At 45.2% G+C, this 12372-nt stretch overlaps 1 protein-coding gene across 1 annotated transcript in view; it reads right to left on the reverse strand.

Annotated features, from left to right (window-relative positions):
- Positions 1-12168, reverse strand: part of LOC137657367 (uncharacterized) — a 46649-nt gene extending 34481 nt beyond the window's left edge. The window contains exon 1 of the mRNA XM_068391702.1: positions 12116-12168. Within this exon, the coding sequence (XP_068247803.1) occupies positions 12116-12168 (53 nt within the window). The remainder of the gene's footprint in view (positions 1-12115) is intronic.
- Between the last annotated feature and the right edge of the window lie 204 nt (positions 12169-12372).

The raw sequence follows: 12372 nt of genomic DNA on the forward strand, positions 1-12372 counted from the left end.
CTGTGGTAGGGAAGGTGCAAAAACCTGGTAGATCCTCACCACCTACAAATAGGAAAAGAGAGAGACCTCCATCTCTCTCACCCCCTTCCATAAGAAATTTAGTCATGACATCAAATAAATATGATGTTTTGTCTGTTGATGTTTCTGATCACCCAGAAGACAATTTAAATAAATCAGAAATTCAAGTTGAGGTCCACCATCCCCCTCAACAATTGGATCAGAAGGACAACAAGAAAAGCACAAACAAAAAACCATATTTATCAAGACCCTCTCTAATAAAACCACCAGGAAATAGCATTAGATAAAAAATTGCTAATGGGAAGACTTCATCTAAAAGCTCTTCCAAAAAATAAACCATAGTTTTTTCCTCCATTTTGCAATGGAACTGTCAGGGTTTGAGGGCGAAATATGAAGAACTTAAGCTCCTAATTCACGAGCAGTCCCCCATAATTGTATGTCAACAGGAAAGTATGCTTGATTCTAACACTCCTAGTCCTCGAGAGTATGTTAGCTATAGAACACCATATAATCAACAAGCAGGGAGCCATGGCGGAAGTCTCGTGTACATTCGTCGAGATGTTCCCCAAATACCCATGTCTATACGTACAACCCTGCAGGCAGTTGTTGTACAAATTGATATAGGGAGAAAATATACAATATGCTCTCAGTACTTACCTCCAAATGATAATATTTTATATGATGATTTAGCAGAGGTCATTCAACAACTCCCTCAACCTTTTCTCTTACTGGGAGATATGAATGGTAGACATCCTTTATGGGGTGATGTTTTGGCCAACACAAGGGGCAATATTATCTCATCAATTGTGGAGAATGAGGATGTGGGACTCCTTAATACAGGAGAGCCCACACACTTCCATGTTCAGACAGGTACTTTGTCATGCATTGACCTTTCAATTGCAAGCTCTAACTGCCTTCTTGATTTTGATTGGAGGACATTAGATGATTGGAATACTAGTGATCATGCACCAATCATTATAAACACCAACAAGGGTCCGCCTTTGCAAAGATCGCCACGTTGGAATCTAGACAAGGCAGACTGGGTTAAATTTTCCGAGCTAAGCGAAATCGAAAGGAGAGCAGAACAGTTTGAAAGTGTTGATGATGCCATAGACCTACTGAATGGAACTCTTCATACAGCAGGAGTCAATTCAATTCCCAAAACAACAGGGTTATTCAAACGACGACCAGTCCCGTGGTGGTCTTCAGAACTAACTGCACTCCACAGAGCCACAAGAAGATCTCTAACACGATTGCGTAGACGCAGAACTGATGAGAATTTAACTATTTACAAGAAATGTAGAGCACAGTTCCGTCGTGCCATGAAAGAAGCAAGGCGCCAGTCATGGATGTCTTTTGTTTCCTCCATTAACAGTAGAACACCACCATCTTCTGTGTGGAGGAAAGTAAAAAAGATAGCTGGCAAATTCACCCCCAACCCACCACCAGTGTTGAAGGTGAATGGCCAGTATGTAACTGAAGCAAATGAAGTTAGCAATGCCCTGGCTAATCATTTTTCAAATGTATCCAGCAAGTGTGAAGGAGCCCCTGGTCACCAGTATAGGAGCACTGAAGAAAAGAAAATTTTAAATTTTGCAACAAGAAGGGAAGAGTCGTATAATTCTCCTTTCACTGAAAGAGAATTTGATTCCGCACTTGCTCATTGCAACGATACAGCCCCTGGACCCGATGGAATTCCATATGCAATGATTAAACATGTCCATTTTAATACAAAGCTATTTATTTTAAGCATTATTAATAGAATATGGCATGATCATAGTTACCCAAGTGTTAGGGAACTAGCCATTATTTTAGCCTTTTTAAAACCCGGTAAAGACAAGTTTTTAGCAGCAAACTATCGTCCTATTGCATTGACATCTTGTTTATGTAAAATCATGGAGAAGATGGTCAATGTAAGACTGATATGGTACCTTGAAAAGAAAGGTATTTTATCACCGATTCAATGTGGATTCCGAAAAATGCACTCAACGACTGATGTGTTGATACGACTTGAGTCATCTATTTGTGAAGCCTTTGCTTCCAAACAGCACCATGTTACAGTATTTTTTGACCTTGAAAAGGCATATGATACCACATGGAGATATGGTATTCTTAAAAACATTCATGAATTGGGATTGAGAGGAGAGCTGCCACTATTTATTCAGGCATTTCTTTCACGTAGAGTTTTTCAAGTGAGAGTGGGGGAAACTCTATCAGAGAGTAAGTGCCAGGAAGGAGGAGTTCCTCAGGGTAGTGTGCTGAGTGTAACCCTTTTTGTACTAGCAATTAATGGGATATCCTCAGCCATTCCCCAGGATGTTCTCTCAACGTTATTTGTGGATGATCTCTCAATATCATTTGCTGGCACTAGAATGGCAATGGTTGAGAGAAAAATCCAACACTCTATTGATAAAATTATCCAGTGGGCTGACCTGAATGGATTTAAGTTCTCGACAAGTAAAACTACCATTGTCCATTTTTGTCGTATCCGGGGAGTACATCCAGACCCGGATATATATATTAAAGGTCAACGGATACCATGTGTATTGGAAACCAAATTTTTAGGTTTGATATTTGACTGTAGACTTACATGGGTTTCTCACCTAAAAGCGCTAAAAGCTAAATGTGTTGAAGCTCTGAATATCTTAAAAGTATTGTCCCATACATTGTGGGGGGCAGACCGCAATACTATTTTAAAATTATACAAGGCCTTGATTTTTTCCAAAATTAGTTATGGTTGTGAGGTATATTCTTCAGCCACCCCAAGCCGGTTAAAAATATTAGATTCGATACATCATGCAGGTATTAGATTGTCTACTGGAGCTTTTAAAACCTCGCCTATCCCAAGTCTCCTTGTTGATGCTGGAGAGTTACCTCTAGACCTTTACCGAATGTCTTCCATTCTTCGGTATTGGTTTAGATTGCAAAGACTCCCTAACTCTCTAGCCTTTCAGACTGCAAGCCTTGTAAGACAAGCATCATACTTTGAGTTGCACCCAAAATCTCCTCAACCTTATGGCTTTTGGGTGAAACGATTATTAAATAGTCTGGATATTATTAGAAATAAGGTACTTCCATTCAAGGTATCATCAACGCCTCCATGGAAGTTACCAGAGATATCTTTTTGTAAATATTTTATTGGAGATAAGAAGAATATGTCAGACATAGAAGCCAGGTCTCTTTTTAATGAACATGTTAAAGAACATAGAGGATCAACTTTTATCTATACTGATGGCTCCAAATCTGATGCTGGCATTGGATTTGGAGTACATAGTAATGGTTTTAATTGTAGAGGTGCACTTCCTCTGACCGCTTCCATATTTACTGCCGAACTGTATGGCATATTAACTGCTATTGAGAAAATAGCGTTGGAGAAGGAGGGTAATTTTACAATTTTTAGTGATGCAAGGAGTGTCCTTCAAGCTATGGAAGTTTTTAATTCTAATAACCCTCTAGTTTTAAAGATTTTAGAATGGCTTTTCCTTATTGGACGGAGAGGTATAACAGTTCAATTTTGTTGGGTTCCAGCACATGTAGGTGTGTCCGGGAATGAGAAGGCAGATTCACTGGCTAAGGAGGCTGCATCCGAGTTGCTGCCAAGAAGGTAGCCCATTCCCTGTAATGATTTCTTACCTGACATCAAGAAATTGGTTTGCAGTAAATGGCAACAGCAATGGGATAGTCAAGATGGCAATAAAATGAGGGAGGTAACAAATGACATATCTCCTTGGAGGTATAATATGATGCCCCGAAAATGGGAGACGTCTATTTGTCGTCTCCGTATTGGTCACACTCGGTTGACACATGAGTTTCTGCTGAAGGGCCAACACCAACCGTATTGTGACAACTGTTTAGTACCTCTAACAGTAAGGCATTTGTTGACCGAATGCCCCAATTATAACATCTTGCGGAATAGATATTTGTTTGAGGCTCGAGGTGAGGGTGGCAGGTTCATCCTTGCCAAGATTCTTGGAAATGATGTGTCCTACCATGCAAGTGGCATTTTTAGATTTCTTTCAGAAGCAGGTCTTCTGAAAAATATTTAACTTTCATGACATTCAATTTTTATGATTTTAATTGAATACTCTTTAATTTTTTATTTTATTTCATTTTTTACTTTAGTATACATAAATTAAATGTTACCGGCGTCAATGACCTTAGATGTCAGGATGCCTGAAAACTTTAAATCATTCATTCATTCATTCAGCCTTAAGTGTTGCCTTCAGGCTCAAAGGAATGGACATTTCTTCCCCGCTAGAACTTTCCCTACTCATACGAAGTTATGAACTTACCTGCCCTCCGTCGGAAGTGAGACCTCCTCCATGGAAGGTGGTTTGAGTTCTCAGGTCTCTAAAGAGACCTCCCTATGAACCATTACGGCAGGCTTCAGATCGCCACCTAACTTGGAAGACGGTGTTCCTACTATCTTTGGCATCGGCCAAGCGAGTCAGTGAACTTCATGGTCTCTCACATGACATCGCCCATTCAAGGGGATTGGGGGAGGTAACGTTCAAATTCGTCCCCGAGTTTATTGCCAAGACTCGGAATCTGGGGGTGGCGGACCCTTGGTTTGACTCCTTCCAGAATTCGAGTCTTCGTTCTGTAACAGATGACCCAGGCCATCTCCTACTGTGCCCAGTAAGGAGTCTGAGGCTATATCTCAAAAGAATGTCTGCAGTCCGTCCTCACGTGCAAGCATTGTTTGTTAGCACTGGGAGGACTAAGAGGAGGGGCACCAAAAACACCATCTCTGCATGGATTTGTAGGGTGATCCATCTGTCCCTGAATCCAGACCCTCCTCCGTCACATCGCCCTAGAGCACATGATGTCAGGGGCGTAGCTACGTCCCTGGCCTTCAAGAAGAATTTCTCAGTGACACAGGTTCTTCAGGCTGGGGTGTGGAAGCGTCAGACGACCTTCACAGCCCACTACCTGCAAGACATGACCCACAGGAGGCTCGATACGTTCTCTATTGGCCCTGTGGTGTCTGCACAACAGCTGGTTTAAAACCTCAGGCTCCTTAGTGGACAAGTAGCAGAAGGTTGAGGGCATTGTTACCCGGTCTTAGTCTGCATGAATGAAAAGGTTTGTCTGGCCCTTATTCTTTTCTTCATCTTCCCCTCTCTTGGGGAAAGCAGCATCCTGGGTTCTCTGCACAGCTGACCTCAAACCATTGCAGGTAAACCATGTTTCCTTCTGTTCCTAGTATTAAGCTAATACTGTCACGTCCCCATACCCTGACGAGGTGGTATTGGGAGAGTCCTAGCCTAAAGTTTCCATCTAAAGGACTACAGGTCAACTTCCTAGGACGAGTCACACTTTATTATACCTTCACACACAGCTTGGGTAGGCCGCAGTCCTTGCGTAGCAAGGTTCTAGCGAGGTGCAGTGACTCCTTATTGTTGAGTGCTGACGCACTCAATGAGTCCCTGGGCAAAGCCAAAAGCCAGTACTGGCTGGGACGTTCCACCCTTCCTAATGTGTGAGTCACCCCTATTAAATAGCGTGGTTTGTATGTCAGTTATGGAACAAATGACAAATTCGTAGATAATTTTTGTTTTTCCTAACTATACAAACCTTAGCTATTTGATCAAACTTGCCCACCAGCCCTATCCCCCTTGAAGTCCTACCTCCAAGCAAAGTGAGCTCAAGCACAGGTGTGTTTGAGGGGTGGTGTAGCAAGCTTCCCCCCCCCCCCCCGCTAACTAGCGATGGGGTAGTAAACCTTCGTTAAAATTCTAATGGCTCGTCATTTCAGCTACGCCGAAAGTAATAACCCCTATTAAATAGCTAAGGTTTGTATAGTTAGGAAAAATACAAATTATCTATGAATTTGTCATTTCCACTAATAGTCTTCCTCTTTGTCTGCATCTCCTCTCACTTCTAAGTGTGGGACAGAGGTAGATGGAGAAAGCTGGTCAGAAACATCGACCTCCCATGGAAGTGGGAGGAGATGGAGACAGAAGACTATTGGTGGAAACCTCTATTAACGAAGTTACAAATTTTAATAAGAGTGAACCATTTTACTCCTTTTGTCATCTTAGCACAGGTCATGGGAACCTCCTTCTACCCGGTAGTTTAGAGAAAACTGTTAGGTGATACTTCTGTTGTAATTTGCTTGTGCAAACAATTCTTCCTTCTAAAGTTTAACTACTACACTATAATTGTTCTGTGGCTACTTTACTTGGTATTATTAGGGTTTCAAGTAAATTCAGACATCTATATATTTTGGAGGTGATTCATATGAAAAAGTTACTTCAATCTTCCGCAAATTAAGGGTTACTGAAATATTTGCCTATGAATATTGTTCCTGATTGTTATCCCAAGGATGTACTTATGTTGCCATGTAAGTTTTTCTCCCGATGGTATCTTGTATTTTGTCAGTGCATTGTGGGTAAAAATGCCTGATCGTCCTTATTTTGGTTATGAATTATGGGTATGGTAAAAATGCTTCAACCTGATTAGTTGCTTTTTTGTTCCATGACTGGAATACAAACCAACACTATTTTTTTCGGTGAAGTTGAAAGGACGGCCATTAGAATTTAGCGATGGTTAACTACCCATCCCGCTAGTGAGCATAGAGGGTATGGGGGTAGCTAGCTACCCCTCTCACCCACATACCTGAGATTGTACTTCACTTTCTTATAGCATGGATGGAAAGCTGTTGTTACGGCTCTTCCTCCTCGCCTATTTTGGACTGCCATTAATCTTTGTCTTTTTAACTTTTGTTTTTTCTTCTATATATATGAAAACATTCTTAATGTTTTTATATTTACTGTATGTTGTAAGTTTTTTTTTCAGTATATGTGCTGTGTGTGGCAGCGTAGTACGGCAAGTTTCCAAGGACGGAGAACCTTCCCTTCCGACTTTTCTCCCTTGGATTTCAGTCATCCCGTTGGCTGATGGCCTTCCGTGTAACCCGGCCGCCGCTACCGCAGGGGAATCGTCATTGTTTGGGTACTCCTCTGTCCTGCTGTTATCGTCGCCTTCCCCTTTATGTGTTCTTAGAACAAATCTGCTGGGGGAAGGGAGTGCGTCATCTTGGAAGCTTTACATAGGTCTTGCTCTTTCTGAAGGTCACCACTGCTCACTCGTGGGCGGCCGGCAGAATATTCCGCGGGGATAACACCTTTCCCGTTCGCGGGTTAGGTTGTGCTTCCGAATGGTTTTCTTCATTAATTAAGTAAAATGATAACTGTTGTAATTCAAATTTTCAGCTTTGTATCCACAAGCAAAGAGACACTATTTCACTGTAACTTTGCCAACTAGCTGTAGAAATCCTGTGATGAACAGAGGACAATACCATCTCCCTGTCAGCCCAGTTCATACCCAGCCAAAAGAACATCTTGGCAGACAATCTGAGCAAGAAGACTTGGATTGTTGGGTCTGAGTAGTCTTTGGACCTATGGATAGCAAACAAAGTGATGACTTTGTTGGGTTTGCTGACAATACTGTAGACCTGTTCTTGACTTCCTTGAACTGTAAGCATCTGGTGTATTGCTTGCCAGTACCAGACCCACAGGTGCCACTTAAGATCACCTTCCAATTTCCTTGGGAGAACCAGGATGTCTACTTGTTTTCCTGTTCTGCTCAATGAGGAAACTCTTCAACAGGGTACGATCTGCAACCAACCTATCCATGATATGGATAGCCCCATTATAGCAACAAGCAGAATGTTACCCTGACCTCCTCCTACTGCTGATGGAGGTTCCAAGGGGGCTTCCTCTTCTCAACAATTGGCTGCACTAACCACATGCCCAGATTTACCATTAAGTTGTGGGATCTTAAGGCTTCGTGCCTGGACGGTATCCAACACCCCCTCACTGAGAGAGGATTTTCATAACCAGTGGCATAACATATCTACAGAAATTACCAAGGAGGTCCTCGACCTCAGTCTACTAGGCAAAGTGGGCAATCATTTGTGGTTACGTGTCATGGAATGGGTGTCTCCACCTGCAACCACTGTACAATACCCCTAATTGCCATTTGTTCCATAACTGGAATATAAACCACGCCCATACTCTCCTGCGCGCCTGTGCACGCCAATATTCTCCTGCACACGAGCCAAATTTCTCTCGCGCACATGTGCGCGCCAACAGGCACGGACATAAGAACTACACCCGGCAAGGTCACCATCACCTCATTCCCCTCCCCGTAAATGCATTCCAGTGCGCCCTGTGGGAGAAGGGGAACGCACCAGCAGAGGGTTCAGGATCCCTAAACTGCCTTCTAAGGCGGACTCACCTATTACGGTGACTTTTCGTAGGGAACCTTCGGTCCCTCTCCCTTCAGGGAATCTGTCTAACAGTGCATCAGTCATCAGCAGCCTTAGTTCAGTGCCCTAGTCAGAGCTGTAACATAGACATTCAAGCCTGTCCTGTCCGGCCACTTGTCAGAGCAGCCTATAGCTCTGGACTCACGACATAGAACTATGGAAAAGAGGAGTTTCCGACGCAGTAACTCCCCGAGGGTGAAGCTGACTCCGTGCAGACCATCAAGGCTAGTCCCTCCAGTATCTCCCCAGGGATACTCTCCCTTCCTGTCTGATGAAGACCATCCTTCACCAAGGGAATCGCGTGAGGAGAGGCACTTCTCCATTTCACCGTTGGAGGAAATCTCACTTCACGCAGAGAGTTCCCCTCAGTCAGAGATCAGGAGGGACACAACACTCAGGCCTTCAATGTTAGTCTTTATTTCCTTCCTCGGAAGGAGTCCAAAGACTCCAAGACTCTGCCAAAGTCCTCCACCAGGACTACTAGAACGGAGACAGCCAGCCACTCGAGGAATGTCCGCGACTCACCCCAAGAAGAGCTCTTGGGGACAGAAGGAGACTTTGCTGCGAGTCCAACATCAGGAGGAGAGCAATAAGAATCAGAACATGCATTGTGGCAGGTTCTGACTCTGACGGTTCTCAACGGGTTTTCCGACCCAGAGATCCTTCTTGAGAGGGCAAAGACACGGTCTTAGACCGCGTCTTCGGCACTCTGAAACATTCAAACACCAGTGCCCTGGTCTCAGGGGTTGAAGAGTACCAGGGACAAGATCGCCCAACAGCTCTCCAAGTTTGCCTCCTCCAACCGTGCCGGCTCTACGAACAAGCTCTTCCCACCTCCTCGTGTACAGCAGAGGAGGAACTTCGAGATCCTGGAGGAGCCCAGTTCAGCTCTTCCACTTCACCACTCTCTGGAATAGCTAACTAGGGGAGTCCCTCTTGAGAGACTCTCCAGCTGGCAGGTCTCGTTCTCGGTGGCCAAAGTCCTTAACCAGAAAAGGTCACTAAGTATGCGAAGCAAGCTACTTCGTGGCTGGACATCTGGTTAGGGACCTTGGGAATCCTGGTACGATCCGAGGATTTCTCCAAATTGCGTAATATGCACTGAATGGCCTTGCGGCTCCGGCGTTTGGCTTCAGGCCATAAATTTCATAAATCCAATCCAAGGAGCGTACCAAGAAGGCAATGGAGACCTTTCTCCTCTCAGGCACTCGCACGATTGAGTTTCTTGCCCACCAAGTTTCGAACTTGTGGGCAAACACAATCTTGAAACTTAGAGATGCAGTGTCTGAGAGGTTCCACCATCAGGTCCCCAGCGTCGAGATAAATAGGCTCAGACATTCCTCCCTAGAAGGGTCCCACCTGTTTGAGCCTAAGTACGTGGAACTTGCTGCTGAGAGGCGGAGTAAATCTCACCGAAACTCCCTCCTCCATAGGGCTTTGACATCCAAGCCCTATAAACCTCCAGCACCTCAGCTGTCCCCTCCAACCAAGACTGTGACGACGAAACTAGCAGTAAAGGCAACAGTGTCTAATAAGCCCTTTCCTGTCAAGGACAGGAAACGCAAAAAGTCCTCCAAGGGAGGAAAGAATCCTAGAGGGAGCGGCCGAGGCCGCAAATGCTAGGATAAGCACTCCCCCTGCATTTCCACCAGTGGGGGGATGCCTGCAAAGTTGCTCAGACAGGTGGAAGCAACTTGGGGCCGATTCCTGGACAATCTCCTTGATTCGTCAAGGATATCGTGTCCCGTTTATCTCTCCCTCCCCTGACCAGGAATCCAGTGTCAATAGACTCCCTTGCCATGGTATCGGCAAGGGGGCAGGCCCTTCGGGCAGAAGTCCAGACCAGGTTGAAGAAGGGCGCTCTCCAAGAGATCCTCGATGGGTTCCCAGGCTTCTTCAGTCGACTCTTTCTTATAAGAAAGGCATCTGGAGGCTGGAGACCAGTCATCGACCTCTCAGCCCTGAACAAGTTTGTCAAGCTAACTCCGTTCAGCATGGCGATGGCAGACACGGTCAGAATAGTGGTAAGACCTCAGGACTTCCTGTGTACACTGGACCTAAATGACGTGTACTTCCAGATCCCAGTCCATTTGTCTTCAAGGAAGTACTTAAGATTCAGCCTAGACAACAGAAAGTACCAGTTCAAGGTGCTGTGATTCGGTCTTTTCACAGCACCTCAAGTTTTCACCAGTGTTTGCCCTAGTGTCATTTTGGGCACACAGGATTGGCATCCGTCTCCTCCGTTATCTGGACGACTGGCTAATCCTAGCAGACTCTGTGTCAACCCTTCTTTAACACCGAGACAAACTTTTGAGACTTTGCCAAGATCTGGGGATCATGGTAAATCTCGAGAAGTCATCCCTTCTTCCTACACAGAGACTGGTATACCTAGGCATGATTATAGTCACCAATCTCCACAAAGCCTTCCCATCAGACAATAGGATAACAAGGCTGAGAAAGGTCGCAAGACCTTTTCTATGACGAGAACTTCCAGGCCAAACGTGGTTACGTCTCCTCGGTCACCTTTCTTCACTGGCCCTTCTACTGGCCCTTTTAGTTCCCAATGGTCGCCTCAGGATGAGATCCCTCCAGTGGTAGCTCAAGTCCCGGTGGAATCAGACTCGCAATTCTCCAGACATCCTGATCCCCATGGGATCAGCGGAACTGACGGACCTCCAGTTGTGGGTTGCAGACGAGAACTTACGAAAAGGAGTGGTTCTTTTCGTCCTCCACCCGAATTTGATACTGTTCTCAGACGATTCAAAAAAACGGTGGGGGTCCCACGTGCTACACCACACGACCTCAGTTCTCTGGTCAGAGTCAGAAGAGTATCTCCACATAAATCTCCTAGAGGTGAAGGCTGTCTTTCAGGCCCTTCAACAGTTCCTGGCGGGCTACTCAGTGGTGGTGATGAACGACAACACCACATTAGTGGCTTACATCAACAAGCAGGGAGGTACTTTTTCGCAGCATCTATCCCATCTAGCAGTAGAGATACTGAGATGGGCCGAGATCCACTCGATACCACTATCGGCATGCTTCATTCCGGGCAAAAGAAATGTGCTCGCCGACAACCTGAGCAGAGCATCTCAGATAATGAGTACTGAGTGGTCTTTGGATCATCTAGTAGCCAACAAAGTCCTGACTTTGTGGGGTTCTCCGATTGTGGACCTCTTTGCAACGGCCCTGAACTACAGGCTCCCGCTGTATTGTTCCCCAGTCCCAGACCCCAAGACTCTTGGTGGGACAACATCGACGTTTACGCCTTTCCCCCGTTCTATCTGATGAGGAGGGTACTCAACAAGGCCAGAACATTGGTCAATGTTTCAATGACCCTCATAGCTCTGCTATGGCATCACGCAGAATGGTTTCTGGACCTTCTGCAGCTCCTAACGGAGCCCCCAAGAGAACTCCCTCCACTACACAATCTACTCAAACAACCACATGCCAACATATTCCACAAAGCTGTAGCTTTGCTACGACTTCACACCTAGCGATTATCCAGCATCTCCTCTCTCAGAGAGGGTTTTCGCAACAAGTTGTGACTAGGATGTCTGGATACCTGCGTAAGTCATCAGCAGCAGTCTACCAGGCAAAGTGGAAAGTCTTCTGTGGCTGGTGTCGTGGAAGTGGTATCTCCCCTGTCGATGCCACTATTCCGGCAATAGCGGAGTTCCTCGTGTATTTGCGCGAAGAAATGCGCCGGTCAGTCTCAGCAGTAAAAGACTATCGCTCAGCCTTAAGCCTTGCCTTTAGACTGAAAGGAATAGACATTTCTTCATCACTAGAACTTTCCTTACTCATACGGAGTTATGAACTTACCTGTCCTCAGTCAGAAGTGAGACCTCCCCATGGAACGTGCTTCGAGATCTCATGTCTCTTAAGAGACCTCTCTATGAACCATTACGCTAGGCAATCGATTGCCACCTAACTTGGAAGACTGTGTTCCTGCTAGCTTTGGCTTCGACCAAACGAGTAGGTGAATTTTATGGTCTCTCATACGACACCGTCCATTCAAGGGGATGGGGAGAGGTAACGTTCAGCTTCGTCCGAGTTTATTGCCAAGACTCAGAACCCAG

The sequence above is a fragment of the Palaemon carinicauda genome, chromosome 18 (assembly GCF_036898095.1).
Source record: "Palaemon carinicauda isolate YSFRI2023 chromosome 18, ASM3689809v2, whole genome shotgun sequence".
In the NCBI taxonomy this organism is placed as follows: Eukaryota; Metazoa; Arthropoda; class Malacostraca; order Decapoda; family Palaemonidae; genus Palaemon; species Palaemon carinicauda.